The sequence below is a fragment of the Rhinatrema bivittatum genome, chromosome 3, assembly GCF_901001135.1.
Source record: "Rhinatrema bivittatum chromosome 3, aRhiBiv1.1, whole genome shotgun sequence".
NCBI classification, from domain to species: Eukaryota; Metazoa; Chordata; class Amphibia; order Gymnophiona; family Rhinatrematidae; genus Rhinatrema; species Rhinatrema bivittatum.
The window spans coordinates 486,357,945-486,379,765 of NC_042617.1; the positions used below are offsets into that span (position 1 = coordinate 486,357,945).

Consider the following 21,821-nt stretch of genomic DNA (forward strand, 5'->3'; position numbering starts at 1 on the left):
TTAAGATAGTCATTAATCATGGCACTCATTTTTACAAATGCAAAAGTTACAGCCAAAACATTTTATGGCTATTGCTTTAGTTTTGCCATCAAGCCCTTGATTTTTTCAGCATAACTAAATGGTGACTGTTTCAAACTCCTAAACTGTGTGTCTAGGGCAATGGGAAGTGCCCAAAGATTGTGCCCACATAGGAACAGGAAGCTTGGAATCCATATATAGATAAGCATTCCAAATATCATCTCAATATACTGGAGAGCTATTTTAAAAAAAAATCATCATTGAAGTTCTGCTTTAAAAAAAACTGCACATTGTATCTGAAGCCTTGTAGCTTGTTCCTTGTTTGTTATGTAAATCAAAATGTAAATGTTTGGCTTGCGGGGTTACCTGAGCCAGCCTCTGGCTCTATGCAGAAGACACCCACCCCACATCACACAGACCCTGGTTCATAGACCATAAACAGCACCTGAATTCAGGGTGACAACAAAGCAACTCTGAAAAGGTACAGATTCAAATCAACCAGATAAAACCCTATGGCATTTGCCAAAGAATTAACACAGATTTGCATCATGTAAATATTCAAAACCGCATCAGTGAATCTAGTAATCATCCTTTCATTATACTGGTTTGATGGCAGTTATGTTTTCAGGACACAGGAAGATTGTTGGCAAGTTATTATCTCTTGCTTTACAGGACCCTTTGCCTGAGAAGGAATTCTCTGAACTACATTAATGTTTAAAGATTGTGCTGGAGAAGGTGAGTGCAATTAAATTCATTTTTTGAATATTGAAGATTATTAGGGGTGGGAGCCTTGAAAAAATGGTGCCTGTTTTATTTTTGTTCCAGGGGTAGGCCATTTTGCGTCTACCCCCATATCGTTGCTTTTTATTTCGGTGTGCCGTTTTGTTTAAAAAAAATAGTTATAAAAAAATCAGAGTCCCTCCTATCAGCGGACCCTCACCCCTCTCACGACCCTCCCCCCCCCCCCCCCCCCTCCTCCAGTACTCACCACAAATACCCGGGCTAATGAGGGCTGGGAGCCAGGGAGGGGAAACCTACGGGCTGGTGGCTGCCCTCATTCAAAATAGTGCCAGTCGCCCTTTGCCCTTAACTTGTGACAAAGACAACCAGTGCTATTGGGCGGCCCCTGTCACATTCTGGGGGCAATGGACGGGCCATGCCATTTTTCAAAATAGCTCAAGGCCACCCTGTGCCCTTACAATGTGACAGGGGCTGTCCAATGAAACCAGGGGCATGGGCAGGACATGGGCGTTCCAGGATTTTAACCTGAAATCTGCGCATAAGTATTTACACGCACATGCACTCATCTGTATAAAACTGTGCACACATATATGTGCGACCAGGTTATTTTATACCATGCACGCATATATGCACATATGTACATGTGTATATTATAAAATGGACGTGTCTCTGGATGTGTGCCTGTATTAAAGTTACTGTAATGACGTACAAAATACAGGGTCCCTTTCCTAAAAAAAAAAAAAAAATAGGGATTGACAAATTAAAAAATGCACTTGCTGAGCACTTTCACTTACTGCGAGGTACATCAGTTACAGTGTGGTTACAGCATTTCCACACAACAATAAAAAAAATTGGGATTTACCATGAAATTTAAGGGATTTTTCCTTTGTTTCCAGGCCCCCTGAAATGAGACAAAATAGACAATTTTGTTGTGATTGTCTAATTTGTTAAAAATGACTGCCCACCCTAAAGATTACATTATTTATTCTCAATAAGGGACCTGTATGAATGAAAAATGAAGATATTTCCATTAAGTAGTGTGGTCTTTTAGATGGATGAATTCTGTGAATATTTCATACACCAAAGCTAATATGTGACCAATATGCATCCATATATCAGAGACTATTGTACATTGACAGTTATATAAATATTTGATAGGAGCCTTCTGAATTTGTCACAGTTGACTACTTTTAAAACCTCTGGATATCTCAAAACAAATACCATAGAACATATGGTAGCCCTATCTTGATAGGCCATGTCAGGGACGGATTGAGGAAAAATATCAGCCCAGGGGATTTTTTCAAAACTGGCCCATGGGGTATCTGATGCCCTCATGCACTTACCCTGTAGCACATGGGTCAACAGTTCCCCAAAGCACAGCAAATCGAAATTAGAATCAGGCAGAATTGATCCAAAATATCACCAAAATAAACTATATCTTTCCTAAATAACTAAGAAGTTGAGCACACTCTAGAGCAGGAGTGAGCAGAGCTTCAGTCCCTATTCCATCCATGCATATTGGTTGGGCCCCCTACACATCTGCATATACTTCTTATAGAGATATATCCTGGATTCCCAGTCTGGCTCTTGAACCAGTTGCAAATAATGACACTGCCAGCCGGAGTCAGACAAACATCCTCAGTCACAAACAGATTTTTAGATTGCAGAAACTTTATTGGCACATACACACTGACACCCACAAAAGACACATTCTCTTTCTCAGACCCAAAGACACACCTGCATACAGTGTGTGTGTGTGTGTGTGTCTGTGTCAGAGAGAAAGACACCCACACCCCCACATATACTCTCTCTCACAGAATGTTGGGAATTATTAGAAAGGGAATGGTGAATAAAACGGAAAATGTCATAATGCCTCTGTATCGCTCATGGTGAGACTGCACCTTGAATACTGTGTACAATTCTGGTCGCCGCATCTCAAAAAAAAATATAATTGCGATGGAGAAGGTACAGAGAAGGACCAGCAAAATGATAAGGGGAATGGAACAACTCCCCTATGAGGAAAGACTAAAGAGGTTAGGACTTTTCAGCTTGGAGAAGAGATGACTGAGGGGGGATATGATAGAGGTGTTTAAAATCATGAGAGGTCTAGAACGGGTAGATGTGAATTCGTTATTTACTCTTTTGGATAGTAGAAGGATTAGGGGCACTCCATGAAGTTAGCATGGGGCACATTTAAAACTAATCGGAGAAAGTTCGTTTTTACTCAACGCACAATTAAACTCTGGAATTTGTTGCCAGAGGATGTGGTTAGTGCAGTTAGTGTAGCTGTGTTTAAAAAAGGATTGGATAAGTTCTTGGAGGATAAGTCCATTACCTGCTATTAAGTTCACTTAGGGGCGGATTTTAAAAGCCCTGCTCGCGTAAATCCACCCGGATTTACGCGAGCAGGGCCTTGCACGCCGGCGCGCCTATTTTCGATAGGCCGCCGGCGTGCGCAGATCCCCGGGACTCGCGTAAGTCCCGGGGTTTTCAGTCGGGGGTGTGTCGGGGGCGGGGCCGATTGGCGCGGCATTTTGGGGGTGGGCCCGGGGGCGTGGTTTCGGCCCGGGGCGGACTGGTGGCGTGGCCGCGCCCTCCGGAACCGCCCCCAGGTCGCGTCTCGGCGCGCTAGCAGCCCGCTGGCGCGCGGGGATTTACTTCTCCCCTCCGGGAGGCGTAAATCCCCGGACAAAGGTAGGGGGGGGTTTAGATAGGGCCGGGGGGGTGGGTTAAATAGAGGAAGGGAGGGGAAGGTGAGGGGAGGGCGAAAGCGAGTTCCCTCCGAGGCCGCTCCGATATCGGAGCGGCCTCGGAGGGAACGGAGGCAGGCTGCGCGGCTCGGCGCACGCCGGCTGCACAAAATCGGCAGCCTTGCACGCGCCGATCCTGGATTTTAGCAGATACGCGCGGCTATGCGCATATCTACTAAAATCCAGCGTACTTTTGTTTGCGACTGGTGCGCCAACAAAAGTACGCGAACGCGCATTTTTTGTAAATCTACCCCTTAGAAAATAGCCACTGCCATTAGCAATGGTTACATGGAATAGACTTAGTTTTTGGGTACTTGCCAGGTTCTTATGGCCTGGATTGGCCACTGTTGGAAACAGGATGCTGGGCTTGATGGACCCTTGGTCTGACCCAGTATGGCATTTTCTTATGTTCTTATGGGTGTGTGTCTCTCACACTCTGCTGGATCAAGGTGTAAAGTTCTTGCTTGCTGCCAGCCCTTCCCATTCTGCAGCAACCCCCTCCCTTTTCCAATCCCATTCTTTAGGAGACTCGCTGATTCCACAGATAGCTGCTTCTCTCAGAGCTCAGTACAGTCACCTCAGACACAGGAGCATAGGGTGACTGCTGAAATTAGTGGTACATCAGAAAATTTGCTGCTATTATGTGCCCTAGAACATAGTACATCCTCCTATATTACCTTGTGAGCACTACTTTCTTTTATGCAAAAAGCCTATCAGATGTAAGCTCACAGCAACACAATCCTTAGAGGGAACATTAGCTAATCCCTTAAAATAATTACCTAATCTACTAACAGCAGTTACAATAAAATATGTGAATGAAAAATATTTTCTGCAAGTGAAGAGATAACCATAGTGCCTTAAAAGCCAGTGATAAGTACCATTATTTCACAGCAAGAATTAAAGTCACACAAGAACTGAACCTTTAAAATACAGATAGACCCTCATCAAAAACAGAATAGAAATGTGCCAACAAGGGGAGAGGATATGACGTCACTGGAGTGATCGGTCGCATGAACAGGGGCTCTCTCCCTGTTTTGCAAAATCTAGCTACATCAGCATCAGAGCGCACTAGCTGGCGATAAATACTGAAGAATAACTATATTAGCTGTTGATGATGACAAAAAGAAAATCGATGGACATTCGTAAGTTTTCCTACTTAAAATTAATGGATGATTCTGAAGGCCTGACTCCAGTAATGGAGGCTGGCAGATCCATAGAGGAAATAGCGGGTCCTGAGACAGCTCAGGGTGTGGGCATTGCAGAAGTGCCTAGCAAGGAGGAGTTCCGTGAGTGGTTTATGGAACTAAAGGATGATATACAATCATACAAAAAAGAGATTACCACACTAATCTCAGAACTTGAGGACATGAGCTGAGCCAGAGAATGGACAAGTCAGAGATTCGAATCGTTGCAAATACAGAGGAGATTCGGTGATGGCAAAAAATGCATGAGGATTTCAAGAACAAATAGCTGGAAAACTGGAAGATATTGAAAATCATTCCTGCATAAATAATCTTCAATTTTGAGGCATACCTAAAATGCCCAAATATTCCAATTGCACTGAAGTGATAGAAAAAATATGCCAAGCCCTTTTCTCACACAAAATGGCGCTGAGGTTGTCACACCACCAAAAATCCAGATTGAGAAAGCTCATCGATCACTAGGCCAGCAAATTGCTAACAAACCTCGAGGCATCATTATATGTTTCCATTCCTTTGTCATTAAAGAGAAAGTTTTTGCTAAAGTTAGGCAGCAAAATGCTTGGCTTTGGGAAGGTCTGGAACTGTCAGTTTTCGCTGACCTTGCCCCATCACCCAATTTTCCAGTCTCACAAGGTCTTCCTGCAATTTATCACAATCTGCTTATGATTTAACTACTCTGAACAATTTTGTATCATCTGCAAATTTGATTATCTTACTCATCGTATTTCTTTCCAGATCATTTATAAATATATTGAAAATAAGGGTCCCAATACAGATCCCTGAGGCACTCTACTGCTCACTCCCTTCCACTGAGAAAATTGTCCATTTAATCCTACTCTCTGATTCCTGTCTTTTACCCAGTTTGCAATCCACAAAAGGACATCACCACCTATCCCATGACTTTTTACTTTTCCTAGAAGCTTCTCATGAGGAAATTTGTCACATGCCTTCTGAAAATCCAAGTATACTACATCTACCGGTTCACCTTTATCCACATATTTATTAACTCCTTCAAAAAAGTGAAGCAGATTTGTGAGACAAGACTTGCCTTGGGTAAAGCCATGCTGACTTTGTTCCATTAAACCATGTCTTTCTATGTGTTCTGTGATTTTGATGTTTAGAACACTTCCCACTATTTTTCCTGGCACTGAAGTCAGGCTAACCGGTCTGTAGTTTTCCGGAGCACCCCTGGAGCCCTTTTTAAATATTGGGGTTACATTTGCTATCCTCCAGTCTTCAGGTACAATGGATGATTTTAATGCTAGGTTACAAATTTTTACTAATAGGTCTGAAATTTCATTTTTTAGTTCCTTCAGAACTCTGGAGTGTATACCATCTGGTCCTGGTGATTTACTACTCTTCAGTTTGTCAATCAGGTCCATCTGAATCATTACCCAGAAAACCTTCTCCAGTACGGATACTTCCCCAACATCCTCTTCAGTAAACACCGAATCAAAGAAATCATTTAATCTTTCTGCGATGGCCTTATCTTCTCTAAGTGCCCCTTTAACCCCTCAATCATCTAACGGTCCAACTGACTCCCTCACAGGCTTTCTGCTTCAGATATATTTTAAAAAGATTTTACTATGAGTTTTTGCCTCTATGCCTCTAAGGGGTGGAGTCGAATGGAGTTGGGGTGGCGAGGAGGCGGAGGCGGACACAACTCTATCTTCACTGGTGGCGGCAAGGTAAGACATGTTATCGTCGCCAGTAGCGCACCCAATAGCACCACCTTTCATGGTGGTACTACTGGGTGTGAAAGCCGGGAGCAATAACACCGCGGTGGTGCGATCGCTGCCGGCTTTGGCAGGCCATCCCCCCTTCACCCCACTGCCCCCGTTACCGCCGGGATTCACCATTCTCTGCGAGAATGGAAAATCCTGGCCATAGTCTCTAAACACAGACACACACATGACACAGCCTCTCACACAGACATACACGCACCCAGGCTTCCACACATACAGGCTGTCATACAGACATATACATATACCCATAGATCTCACACAGAAACACAAGCTCTTGCACAGACATATACACACATGCACACAAGATCTCACACAGACAAACACATAGACTCTCACATATACTCGCTCTCATACAGACATATACACACACCCACTAGTGCTTACACAGATAAACACATACACATGTACACATACAGGAACACAAGATTTCATACAGACACACACATGCACACAGGCTTACACATACACTGACACACAGGACACACAGGTTCTCACAAATATAGGCTCTTGTACAGACATATGCACACACCCACAAGTTCTCACACAGACAAACACACATACATGAACACAAGTTCTCACACACACATGCAAACAGACTATCACACATACAGGCTATCATACAGACACACAAGATCTAACACAGACATAAATACACACACAGACACAGATGCACTTCAGGCTGTGGCAGGATGGCCTGTGCCATGGCCTTGGCAGCCTCCTCTTCACTTTGGAATGTGGTGGGATGGGCATCACCACGGCCACGCCAGCCTCCTCTGAACTTCAGTCCATGGTGCGATGGGTGCTGTCATGGCCCCACCGGCTTCCTATGATCTTCAGGCTGTGGTGGCATGGACTTCACTGTGGCCTCCTCTGAACTTCAAGCTGTGGTGGAATGGGTGGAATGGGCATTGCCATGGCTCTGCAGGCCTCCTCTGCACTTTGGGCTGTGGAAGGATGGGTATCACAACAGCCCCCTTGCCCTCCTCTGTACTTCGGACCATGGCATGGTGTGTGCTGCAACAGCTTCGCTGGCCTCCTCTGAACTTCAGGCTGTGATGGGATGGGTACCAACACAGCCTAGCCAGGCTTCTCTCACTGGAAGGGGGGGAGAGTTGTGCATGCCTGCAGGAAAAGTTGTGCACAAGCGTGTGCCCAAGTATAGAACTTTTCCTGCACACGCATGCAGCTTAGAGGGAACATTAGTAGTGGCCAGCAGCACTTATGGTTCTAGGGGGAGAGACAGAAAAGACGCAATGGCTTCACCAAGTTTGTGGTACATGGCACACTCCATTTTAAAGTTGGTGGAGACTGTACACCACAGTGCACTATGGATACTGCACCTCTGCTCAGACAGAAGCCTCCCCAGCATTGCCCAGGACTTCCTCCTGGCTTACCCTCTTCTTTCCTGTGCCTGTAACTTGCCTCCATTTCTCCACAACCCTCCCACCACTCTAGTGCATTCCCATTGACTACAGGCCACACAGTCTGCTTCTTTTATGGTTCCTCGGGCTCTACTCTATCTACCTTCTCCAGGGGAGGGTGGAGCAGAAGGGACCCATACTGTTCCCTGGGCTTATAAAAAGAGAAAATTAAGCCCTGGCCAAGACTGGGGAAAGCCACTAACCCAAAGTACACAGTTCCAGATGGAATCCTGCTTTCTCTTGTGGAGCCAGTGCAACCAGGGCTGGTGGAAGGGTATTAGGTATCATAGGCAAACCTTACAGCCCTGCACACAGTCCTGGCCCCACCTTCCCACAAACAATTAAAACGTATTCATTTATAGTAACATATTTTACATAAAAAAGAACATTCAGTGTTCTATGGTAAAAATACCACTTACAACATGTATATTATTTACTTGCACCGCTATTTATTTATTTAGTGATTTTTTTTTATATACCGCGGCACGTTAAAAACATCACCTCGGTTTACAATAAACAATAACACAGCAATTAGCTTTACATTCATCAGGAAATACAGTGTACAAAATGCTATGCTACCAACCAGAAAACTTTGCAAAAAAAGACACCTGCAGCCATATGGTATTAGGACTATTGTAAAGCATGACAGCATTCAGAAAGCTTTGAGTACACTCAATTACAATATAGCAAATCTCCCATATGAAAACAACACTCAAATAGTAACAAGCCTACCTATGAAAAGACAACATTGTAAATATTACACTAGGCTCTAAAACAACAATATACCTGATATTATGAAAACAGCACAAGCCAAGCTAGCAGAATACCTCACCTCACTCACACCTGCAGAACACACAGACCCTCACTAAATACAGAATAAAGAGACAATAAAGTTTAACTAGAAACATGCAAACAAAAGCTGAACTGCAAACCATAACAAGACAGACTCCATATGTAGTTAAACAGTGGAAACACAGAAACATCACCATTCCTCATTAAACATCAAACAATAAAATCAAGATATATATAAACCATCAATTATAACAGTAAAACCATATTCATAAAAAGAAAAAATATTTCAAAGCAGCTGATGAATAGAACATCCAATGATTAAAAATATATAACATTGTTTTTTTTTATTTTACAATCAATAAAATATTTCTAAACAGCAAATGCATCAGATAACACCCAATAATTAAAACTAAGGCTTAAAAAAATCCCTTGCTCTCCATACCTGGAAACTTTAGATTCCAGTCACCCTGAGATTGTCATGGATTAGTTAGGGATAGGAGGTATGCACAAACTTTCTCCTCTCTCTCATGTGTATATATATATATATGTGTGTGTGTGTGTGTGTAGATGTTCATTCTCATACAAACTCCCTTATATTCTCTCTCACACACATGCTGACTGGCTCTCAAACTCTGACACACACATGATCACTGGTTTAAATAGTCCTTTTGCTCACACATATGCTCATTGGCTTGCTCATTCTTTCTCACTCACGCACATGCTCACTCTCATTCACACACACTTGCTCTGGAAACCACAGTAAGCCTGACTATTATGCAGCGCAAAAATGGAAAAACAGAAACATCATTCCTCATAAAACATTAAGCAATAAAGTCAAGAGATATAAATTATCATTCATAATATTAAAACCATACTAATAAAAAGAATATATATGTCAAGCAGGCAACAGCCATTGAACATTCATTAATTAAAATAATTCTCAAATTGTGTCTAATATTTTCCAAACACAAATATTTCAAACAGCAGACACATGAAATAACACACAAAAATTTAAAATAGGATTAAAAATCTCCAGCTCTGCATAACTGGGATCTTTTGATTTCCAGTCATCCATAGATTGTTGTGGGGGGAGGAGGACCTCACAATCTTTAACCTCTCCTCCACCACCATCACAGACAAAAAAAAAGATTCCAAATAGTAACATTTGGATACCACTGCTTTAAATGACAAATAAATATTAGGGCATGATCTTGAAATAAAGTGGGCTCCTTACTGAATGAGTCATAGAAACTACAGAGATCTGCCTCAGGAGTAAAGGGGGTAGAGTGATCACTTAGAGTTTCTTTCTCTGTCTACAAGCAGGCCACAATGATGACCCCATTGAGTCGTTGGGTACCGCAATAAAAGCACAGGATCCACAACTGAAGTCAAAATCCAGCCCGATATAAGGTGCTTTTGACAGTTTTAATATTGTTAATGTGATGCTGTACATTTAAAACAGTTCCATTTACTCTTTGCAGTTATTATTCTTCTTATTGAGAAATCCCAATGGTGCTGTATAGTATCTCACAAATCACATGCATGTTGTATGGAACACATTGTTGAGTCTGGACTATGAGCTTGGAATCCTTGTTTTAAAGTACTATATAGCCCCTCTTCTTGGTGTTGGGGAGTTAATCTGAGCAGGTTGTATGCTCTTTAAAATGTAAAAAAAAAAAAAGTTATTGGGGGGCCTATTACTAGCCTGAGCCAATTTCTCAGAAAAAAAAAGCCTTCTTAATATCCCTTACTTTATGATTCTAGGCTTTCAACTGACTCTTATAGGTATCTCTGTCTTGAATATTATAGGATTTTCTCCATGCCCTTTCTAGTCTTTGATCTTTATGCTTAAATTCTCTTAGGGCCTCATTTACCAATATTGCATTGGTAACACATTAAGGAGTGTTTCCCATGCAAATGAGGCTTTTTTCATGCAGTGGAGCCTTGCTTTGGTGTCTCTTCCCTAGACAGGTATTTGTATCCCTATGAGAGGCTCACCTAGTAACTCGAGGTGGGGATTAGGTATGAGTGTAGGGGGTTGGGGGCCACTTTCACATTCAACGTGAGATGTACGAACAGAACAGTGGTCTCTTGTGAAGATTTGCTGGCCTTCGGAGTGAGGAAACTCACTCCAAGATGAGATTTTGGCAATGTTCTCTCAAAGTAGCTTGATGGACACTCTACCTGGGCAACAACAAGCTACTTTGAGAGAACATTGCCCAAATCTCATCTTGGAGTGAGTTTCCTCACTCCGAAGGCCAGCAAATCTTCATAAGAGACCACTGTTCTGTTCGTACGTCTCACGTTGAATGTGAAAGTGGCCCCCAACCCCCTACACTCATACCTAATCCCCACTCGAGTTACTAGGTGAGCCTCTCATAGGGTTACAAATACCTGTCTAGGGAAGAGACACTATAGCAAGTCTCTCTCTCTCTCTCTCTCTCTCTCCTGGGATCATTGAAAAACAGGTCCCCCAGTGGTTGAATGCAGGAAATACATCAGGTTTGGCACTTATTGCAGAATATGAAATGGTATTGCAATGTGCACTAACTTAGCTCTTTGCACAGGTAATTATCACAAAATGCAATAAATACTACATTAGCATAAAACACACCCCTTTTGCTATCGCATGCGGTACTTACCGCATTTTGATAAATCCAGGCCTAAGATAGAATTTGGCTCCTCTGGACACAATCTCATTCCTCATTTTCAGGAAATCTTTTCTTTTCTCTTTTACCTTCTTCGTTATGTCTGGGAAGACACGTATTTGATAACCATAAAAAAGCTCTGTTTGCTTTTTAAAAGCTCTTCTTAGGACTTCATCTCTTTCAGATGTTTGGAGAAAAGTAATGAAAACTGTTACTCTGTCTTCAATTATTGCTTCGAAAGACTTCTCCAAAAATTCTGTTAGATTGTCTTTAGAAGTATTATTTCCCATCGATTCATCATATTGCTGTATTTTTTCTTTTTCTTTTTCCTGTCTACCTGGTAGATAGTATAGTTTAGAAAAAACAGGTACCATTTTTTCTGAATAGGCCAATATGTTAATAAATTAACTCTTTATCAGTTCTTTCAATGGCATCCATTTTGTTCTCGGGAAGTTTAATATTCTAAGATTATTTCTTCTCATTAAATTTTCCATGACATCCATCTTCCTTTCAACAAAGGATTCTGATTTTATAAGATTAGTTTGTACTTCTTTAATCTGTTTAATTTCTTTTTCATTCTCTACCAGGGATTTTTCAACCGTTGATATTTTTTCCTCCAAAGAATTAGTCTTTCCCATGTTTTCTTTAACAACATTTGTGAAATCAATTATAGCCATATTCATTGTGGTCAGGGCTTTCCAAATTTCTTCAATCGTTATTTTTTCAGGCACTCTTAAGGGATAGTTCAACGTTACTTGTATACTTTTCCCCTTATCTCCTTTGTCTAGCTAACCTTTAGTGCCCGGTTTGTCCAGCCCAGATTCTGCCGCTCCCTCCCTGGAGTCTGAATTAACAGGACTCACCGAAGTAGGCCTGGATTCCATACCTCTTCTCTGGGAGTCTTCTGATTTTTCTACCGGCAGTATCGGCATCTCCTGCATCTGATGTTCCACCCCCCCCCTCCCCTTCATTTGGGGGTCTGCCGGGCATTGAAGGAGTTGTTGGCTCACCGGGGCTAAGTGATATTTCCTCGGCCAGGGTGAAGGGCAGCCGCTCTCTGCTTTCTTCACCAGCGGCCCGCTCTCCGGCATAAACTGCACTGTTTGGAACACTTCCTCAATTCGCGTCTGGCGGTAAGATATCTCTGGCGTAGAAGCAAGGACCTCACGGATCCTTGCTTTCCATTTCGTATGTGGCATGGAAAAATATTCAAGAAGAAAGACAAATTTTTAGGAAAACTTGAGGCAACTCTTTGAGAGACGCGGAGCTCAGTCGCGTCCATGCTCACATCGCGGCAGCCATCTTGGATCTAATAATGTATCCTTTCTTAAGGAGTCCTTAGTCCCCAGCACACTTAATAATTACAGTCCCATCTCCCACTTATTGGTATGCTCATGGAAAGAGCAATAGCTCAACAACTAAATCTGTATTTCAAGGAGAATAAACTGATTTCCTAAGGCCAATCAAGATTCTGTGCTGGCTTCATCACAGAAATGGCACTTATGGGTGACTTACACAACATTTAAATGCAGAATTTGATGCAGTGGAGGGTTTCTTGGAATTGTTGGCTGCCTTTGATACCATGATATCCTATTGTCTCGGTTACAGGGCCACAGTATTGAAGACAAGCCACTGGCATTGTTTACCAATTACTTGCAGAATAAGCATCAGAGAGTGTGTTTGGGAGATCAATTGTCTTCCCCTTGGATATTACAATATGGTTTTGTCAGGGGCAGCAGGCACTGAAGGCACAGCCCCAGGTGTTCAAGGCCAGGATATCCTGCAGTGTCTGGTTAATTAAGAATCCTGCAGGCAATACCAAGCTAGAGTTAGGAAGACTTACCTCTGAAGGCTCCCTATTGGATCAACATTAGGTGTGTCCCAAATTGAACGCTGGATATAAGGAGCCCTAACTCAACACAATATTGCTGGTCCAACAGTCCTCAGAGTTCACTGTTTGCCTGAATTGTTTCCATGCTTGTTCCTGGTTTCTGATATCGCCTCATTCCTTGTCTGTTCCTGGCCCTTGGCTGCATTCCTGAATCCTGTTCCATTCAGGGATCCTGCCTCCTGCCCATTTCCTGCAGGTGGGCACCCAAGAGTTCATCTGCAGGGTACGGCAGCTGCTTCAGGCAGAAGAACACCTGCTCCAGATCACCCAGTTTCTCTGAGGCCTGCCCAGGCTACCTTCTCTCTGGCCTCAGTGGAGCAGGTCGTGACAACATGAGCCAGCCCAAACAGAGGCACAACTAAGATGGAACAGATCCCTGCAGATAAAAAAATACCTGGACCTTACGGAGGCAGTACAAGAGATGCAGGCTCAGCTTCAAGCCTTATAGCTGAAGGCGGACTCCCTCCAGGGTTTTACCATCAATTAGAGTGAGCAGTCTTGACCAGACTCACTATATCCAGAATACTGATTGCCACTTCCCGAAAAGTTTGGCAGAAATAGAAGGAAGTTGTGGGATTTCTTGCACCAGTGCAAGTTATGGTTTCATCTAAAGCTCCACTCATATCTGATGGAAACACTCAAGGTGGGTTTATGATTAGCCTGAAGGCCCTGGTATGGGTAACACATTTCTAGAATGAGATGATCCTATCCTTAACAAAATAGGCCCATTTGTGGCTCCCTTTCCCAAGCTTTCAGTGACTCAGATTGTGTTCCTTTGGCAGAAAGCAAGATCTTGGCATTCTACCAGGGCCAGCGAAGTGTAACTGAATACACCATGGAGTTTAAATCAGAACTGGAATGAACCAGCCATATCAAAGATGAAATGGCCCCAACCAGAACCCCCAGCCAAGCTAGAGGCCCTAGAACATAAGATATGCCATAATGGGTCAGATCAAGGGTCCATCAAACCCAGCATCCTGTTTCCAATAGTGGCCAATCCAAGTCACAAGTACCTGACAAGTAACTAAGCATTAAATAGATCTCAAGCTATTGCTTATTAATTAATTTAAAGTATTGCTTGAAAAACACATCTTTATCCATGGTCAATGAAAAAGAAACAAGAAAGGTAGCCCTAGTGGAGACATTATTATCAGAAGTTTGCAGAAATAAAGAGGGATCTGGACGAGGGGCAGGGAGCAGAACATCTGCCTCCCCTTTCTCACTGCTAGAAACCCTCTTTTTGTCAGGTATACAGTAAGAATTAGAAATCAAACATTTCTTATCGTGCAGGAATTGCAATGTTTCAACTTCATATTTCTTTAAAAATTCCTCCCCGAAATCAGGCGAGAATAAGGAAACTTCAACAAACGAAGGTTGTTGGACCTGTTTGTTTTCAATGGACTCGCATTTAATATAAAGCAGAATTCCTTCTTTAATTCCCGCACTAGATACCGACTGCAAATTAGAAATAGAATTAGATTGAGCAGTCATTGTTGATTCTAAGGAAAGAAATCTGGCATCCACTTCCTGTAATTTACTAACAGTATCCTTAGAAAATTGACACAGCTGAGTAACAGTATTAGACAACTTGGAGTCTAAACCTACAATAACTTTTCAAATGTCTTTAAGGGATATCTCCCCAGATGCAGGTATCAGATCTGATTCCTCTATCGCTCCTTTTGATGAAACTTGCATTGGGGATGGGATGGGGAGAACTTTCTTCCCATCGTTTATCTGATCCATATTTAAATCAGCTAAGCAGTCTGTGCTTGCTAACCGAGAAGAAATTAACCCACAAGTCTGATCAGGAATAACCTCTTGCTGCAGTTAGAATACTTGGGATGGGAAGCAGAGACCTAACTTCAGGCCTCTAGGGAGATATTCTACAGATCTGTACTCACATTCTCGTGCAGTGATGAGCTGGAGATAACGTGACAATCCATGTGATCACTAACAGGAGTTGACCTTTAGGCTAGAGGTGGGCAGAAAATCTTCCCCTTCCTCTTTCTTCCCATTCTTAGTTGAAATAGGAGTCAAAAAATGGCATAAGGGGCTCACCTCTTAGCCGCGTGGCTTTGGCACACTGATGGTGGCACGCTGCAGGGAGCCTCCTTATGTAGGCCCCTGATGCAAGGATGACATCAGCATTGGGCAGCCTCGATGTTCTGGAGCGCTTCTCTCCTGGCAAATGGTAGGGCGGGCAGCTCTGTAATTATTCTTTTATTTATGATGATGAGTTTTGTAATATTGGCCATGGTTGCTTTTCTTTAAAATTCAGCAAAGCCTTTAAACTTCAATAAATCATTTTATTTTGAACACCACTCCAGTCTTTGCCTGTTTTTGTTGCTCCTTTCTTGACTTCTGGAGAACAACCACAGTGAGTACCAAGTATGGCAGCCCTACAGGTTAGCCAGTAGATGTCCCTAGATCCTCTAGAAGCAGCTTGAGTGGGTGGAATGAGAAAAGAATAAATGTGGTCTTTTTCTTTAGTTCTTAAAGAGGAAAGCGCTCTTTTAATTTCTGTTGCATATGTGAGACCTGTATCCCTCATTAGGTGAAAATTCTGGTTAAGGGTAATCCCTGCCAGACCCTCACTGTCTGTGTGGGACTACCCCGAGAGTATAGAGACGTTGTTTCTGATTTTTATCTAAATTGACTGGAGGTGAGATCCTGGAATTATCTGGAGATGACCTTCCCCAGATCCAGGGACCTGGGAACTGAAGACCTGTAGACTCCAGTCTGAGGGGGCTACAGTGACAGTGGCTACAGTGACAGTGCTCTCTCCAAGAAGATTTTGAGATTTTTGTCAGGTTTTGTTTCAGAGGAGGTTATTTTGCGATCCCCTCCTCAAATTGGGCTGAGGGGGAATGTATTCCTACTGGGGGGTCACAGACAGAAAAAAATAAAAGGAACAAGGTTTGAGAAAAAGGAGCAGACATGAAGACCCTCTTATAGGATCTTCTCCCCAGGACACAGGTGCAGGCTGGGTATCTAAAGTCCTCCTGGAACTCAGGGAGGACTGTTTCAACCTTTACATGGATTCCCTCACCCAGGATCTCCCAAAGTCTGGGACACTGAAACTCTCATTCAGGAGAGCTAGGAATCACCCAGGAACCTGAGCCACTGGCACATACACAGAGAGAAAGATCACTGAACTGTAAGTTCTTTAGGAAAAGGTAAGAGGTCTGGGACGGTAAACTTACGCCCTGGGACTTGCTGGGATCCCTGCATTAGGGACTTTAAAACCAAGAAGGGGTTACATGAGTATGATTACACAAAGCAGAAGTTCAGCACATTAGATATTATTCATATTCCATCGTTAAATATTTACAAATACATTTTAAAATCACCTTTTCTCAGTGCAGGTCAAAATGATAGTGCTCCTAGTGACTGCAGCCTACCATCTGACGTTGCTAGATCCCAGTTACAGTTACTGGAACCATGAACACTACTACAACCAGCTATCCACCAACCACAATGAGGTAAGATTTATCAATTTATATTTTTATCTCATACAAGTATACTAATGAAAAGGAAAGAAACATAAAGCAGTGCAGACTGCAGAGAAAGCAGGCTCAGTGAAATCTTTGAATTTACTGTGCCCACCTTGATTACAAGTAAGAGAAAGAACCAACAGCTCATGTTTAGGGGTTTTTTCTAAGTCTAAGGATATGGCCCTTCTGAAAATGGTAATTATCAGGGGGATTATTGGTTGCAACCATGTGTAGCGAGTGTCATGAACAGACCAGAAAAACACTAATCCTGTCCATATTCTGAAATATCCCTGCTAGTGCCACCTATGAATTTGCTGTCAGAACAAGCAACAAACATAGCCAAGTAATGGGGGAAAGTGCAAAATCAAAATCGTCATACTTGTGAAAGAGGATTAGCCATTATTTTTAAGGAAATTCTAACACCTCCGTTGAAATGTGCACACATTTAACAGGTTTCTCAGAAAGAACCAGAACAGTTTCAAGAGTTTCATTCTTTTGTGAACATTTTTATAAGGAAGATGATGGTTATGACAACTTCAACCCATTGCCACTTTAGATCTGCCCCTCAAGTTTATAAACATTCAGCATTCAACTGCAACAGAATGCATTATGAAAGTAAAACAGTGCCAGTGGCTAGTTCTGAGGCACAAACAGGCTGCTGCTTTTCAGGCTGTCAGTACTGCTCTATTGCCAATCACAGTATTGCTCCTATAGTGCCACCCACTGGTCATTATATGTAATTGAAAGGGCATGTATTCTGCTCTTGGGGTCACGGGAGATCACAGCAATGCTTAACCTAGACATGGAAGAGGAGAAAGGAGAAGGGAGAAAAGGAGTAATGCTCAATATTGTGTATTAGAATTCCCTAATAAAAGCTACATGGATTTGGATCTGATTACTCGCCTTTCTTTTAACCCAAGCTCAATGCAAATTACATTTCAGGTACAGTTAGGAATTCCCCTGTCCCTAGAGGGCTCATCATTTAAGTTTGTACCCAAGGCAATGTTGGGGTGCCATAATGTGCCCGAGGTCACAAGGAATGACAGAAGGAGAGTTGTGATTTGAGTCTCAGCCAACTGCTCTAATGGCTAGGTCAATATTTCCCAATCAGTGTGCTATGGCACACTAGTGTGCCTTCAGACCTGATTAGGTGTGCCACACAAAATTCATCACTGCCTGATGCTTGGATCCAGACCAGCACACGGACTCTTACTCTCTGCACTTAGCAGCAGTAAGAGTCAACACCAGCGGTGGCTCTTACACATGTAGGAGTTCTTATATAAGAACATGTGTAATCATGCAGGGAAGCATGCTGTGCATGGATAGCCGGGGCACCACTTTGGCATATAAAGTGCACACAGCTCCTCCTCATCTTCCCCCTTGGAGTCCTTCCAGCCTTTGCCATATCCCCTGCCTGAATGAGTCAGGGAGAGCATGCACTGTGAACACTGAGTGCTGGGAGCAGCAGCAGCAGCAGTGGAGGAGCTCCTGCAGCCACATGCAGCAGCCAAGGGAACTTAACCAAGCCAACTACCCACCTCATACTGACTTCTACCTTACCCTGCACTTGTAAATAGAGAGAACCGGCCCCATGTGTGCCTCTGCCCCCTCTCTAACTTGTTTTTTTTTTAATTGGGAAGAGAGACTGGCAGGGCTTTCACTGCTTCCCTTAGCTCTTTCTTTTGGCCACATGAGTGCTCTCTATGACCACACAACATTTTTGTTAATATGGGATTTCCTTGGGCTTGAAAAGATTGGGAAACACTGCACTAAGCCACTCCTCCACACGGGGAAAGCATTTGCAGAGAAGGATACACAGAAAAAAAATTAAAATGTTTTAATTTCTGTTAGGTGCCGAATATGAATATCTATCACAGAAGCAAGAGAGATCTAACCTGTAAGTAAATATGACCCCTCATTCTGTCAACTAGTGCATAATGTTATTTTTTTACTTATATTATTTCAAATGGGTCAAACAACCAATATCTTACAATTATTCCAAGCTAAATCAATATGAAAAGAAATGGGACCATTAGAGTTATTCTTTGCATAGTCTGTATCTTGCTGCCTCTAAATTGCCAACGGAGGCTTTCCTGCTCCAGCTATCTTCTCCTTGGAATACCCACCATGCAAATCCGCAAGACTGTGACTCCTCCCCCCACTGATGTCATCTCCGGGTGTGGGTTTAAAAGTGCGAGCACACCGTTGCAGGCATTTTAAACACCTTGCCTCTGAGATCAGCTGCCTCTAAATTGCCAACCGAAGCTTTCCTGCTCCAGCTCTTTTCTCCTTGGACCACCCACCATGCAAACCCGCGAGGCTGCAACTCCTCCCCCCGCTGACGTCATCTCAGGGCACAATTCTAAAAGCACGAGCATGTAGCCAGAGGTGCTGCATGCCGGGCATCCCAGGTCAAAGGAGCACACACAAGGAGCGGGCCTATTTGTGCATCCCTTCATGTCGCCCCAAAAAGAGCACTGAAATCACTTGCAGGATCTTTCATTGGAAATAAGTGAGAACAATCATGACTGTGTTACAACAAATTCTTATAAATGTTATAATTAATCAAGGAAGATATGGTACTGGTTCAAACAAGCAAAGACAAAAATGAATCAGAAATATTGTTCAAATTCCACCTAATCAGAGCATTTCTGTTACCTCATGCGTTATTATCTATACTTCTGATTAATGCACAATCTCTAACAAAAAGAAATACCATTACTTAATGATTTATTAGAAGAATATTCACCCTCGATTTGTTGTTACAGAAACATGGTTAAAAGGGTCAGATTCAGTTTTAATAAATCAAATTAAGCTCCACTCATATAATGTCTTTTCAATACCAGGAAAAGAAAAGAAAGGAAGAGGTCTAATGGTTATTACAAAAAAAGATTTAAGCCTGAAACAAATTCAAATATCTATTGTCCCCCCTTTTGAAGTAGGTTTATTCAAAGCCAACCACCTTCCGTTATGCTTAATATATTGCCCCCACCCCCTGGTTTGTTGGAACATAATAGCTCACCACTGATTGAATTATTGGCAAACAACATAACAAATGATGTTCCCACTGTTATATTAGGTGATTTTAACCTCTACTTTGATACAATACCATGCTCGGCTCCATGTGAGGCCTTTCCTGATACTGTCACAGCACTAGGTTGGGATCAGATTACAAGTGATCTAACTCATAGAGCAGGACATACGCTTGACCTAGTTTTTGTAAACAACGCTGTAATTAATGAAACAAAAACTGTTACAAAACCGATCCCCTGGTCTGACCATAAATTAATTCAGGTAACACTACCTCACAATATTCATCTCTCTATTAAAGAGTAAGAGATTTTCCTTCTGCTATTGTAAGTCCATAAAATCAGAAGACATAGCAGACAGACAGACTACCAGGAGCCCTTAATAATGATAATATTGAAACAGCAATGAAATCTTGGATAGATGTAACAGGATGTGCATTCATTTGTGACGAAATAGGAAATATAGACGATATTTCCTATTTCGTCGCAGTTCGGGGGGCCACCAAAACGATAGGAAAACCCACAAAATTTTGGGCAGTTTTCTTATCGTTTAAAAAAACCATTAACAACAAAAAAACATTAAAAAACCCAAACCCACCCCAACCTTTCAAATTTAATTAATTGCAACCCCCCACCCTCCTGACCCCCCCCCCCCAAGACTTACCAAAAGTCCGTGGTGGTCCAGCGGGGTCCCGGGAGCGATCTCCCCCTCTCGGACCATCAGCTGCCTTGGAGGGAATGGGGAAAGCCATCGGGGCTCCCCTCGGGCTCGGCGCACGCAAGGTGCCCATGTGTGCACCCCCTTGTGCACGCCGACGCCGGATTTTATAACATGCGCATGGCAGCGTGCGCATGGTATAAAATTGGGTGTACATTTGTACGTGCCGGGTAGCGCGCACAAATGTACCCCGCACGCGTAAAATCGGCCCCAATGCCTTTTTCTCCCAAGCTCTGAAGCACTCTCCTTAGACAGACAAGGAGTAGGGACATACACCTTCTCTTCCTTCAAACGACTTTTTATCTTCACCACCTCTCAAGAATCTCTCTAAGATCCCAAGACGTCTTCCCACTCCTCTCCTGGAAGCCTGGGCTCAGTCTCCCTCCCAGCTCAGGACACTTCTTCAGGCAGCCCTCGGCTGAAATAGAACCCAGTCATTCCATTCATCTCTCTCTTTTTTTAGGGAGAGATCCACACCTGGAAAGTCTCTATTGGAAAGGCACCCCAAGACTCTCTGCCTCTTCTCTTAAAGGGAGAGATACCCCCCCCCCCCACCCCCCAACTCCTCCTGCACTATATGGGCCGGATTTTAAGAGGTACGCACGGGTGTAGATTTGTGCACACAAGGGGGTGCACACTTGTGCATCTTGTGCGTGCCGAGCCCTAGGGGAGCCTCGATGGCTTTCCCATTTCCCTCCAAGGCCACTCTGAAATCAGAGCGGCCTCGGAAGGAACTTTCCTTCTGCCTCCCCCACTTTGCCCTCCCTTCCCCTACCTAACCCACCCTCCAGTCCTACCTAAACCCCCCTCCCCCCCTAACCTTTGTTTTTAAAGTTGCGCCTGCCTCCAGGCAGATGTAGGTTGCGCGCGCCAGCCAAGTGCCGGCACGCGATCCCCCGGCCAAGAGGCCCTATGGAGGCCTCTGGCCATGCCCCGGGACATATGTGTGTGCCGGGGCTTGCGCGCGGCGCCGGGCCTATGCAAAATAGTTTCGGCACGCGTAACCCCCCTGCGCACGTAAATCCAGCTTTTAAAATCTGCCCCTATGGGTACAGATGTTTTGTTAAATCCATTACCACCTCCCACATAGGGTTTCCAACTGGCTCCAGAGTATCAGAATAGGTCGATCCAGTCCTGGTTTTACCTCATTGAATGCAGGGAATTGTTCTGATTTCCCTATTGCATTGCCTAAGAGAAGCAAGACTATAAGTCCCTACATGCAGAGGAATAAAACCAGGACTGGATAAACCTGTCCTGAAAATCTGGAGCCAGTTGGCAACCTTACTGCCCCTGGGAAGTATCAATCTTCTCTAAACACTCCTACTCTGCTCTGACAGCACTCGGGGTCTGTTGAGACTACTGACTCTACACA

The 21,821-nt window shown here is 43.3% G+C and overlaps 1 protein-coding gene across 1 annotated transcript in view; it reads left to right on the plus strand.

Moving 5' to 3' along the window:
• The first annotated feature begins 667 nt into the window (after nt 1–667).
• LOC115088101 (adhesion G-protein coupled receptor F3-like) overlaps nt 668–21,821 on the plus strand; it is a 97,323-nt gene continuing 76,169 nt past the window's right edge. Inside the window, exons 1-3 of the mRNA XM_029596056.1 lie at nt 668–753; nt 16,569–16,690; nt 18,554–18,599. Of these exons, the coding sequence (XP_029451916.1) occupies nt 729–753; nt 16,569–16,690; nt 18,554–18,599 (193 nt within the window). The 5' untranslated portion in view covers nt 668–728. The remainder of the gene's footprint in view (nt 754–16,568; nt 16,691–18,553; nt 18,600–21,821) is intronic.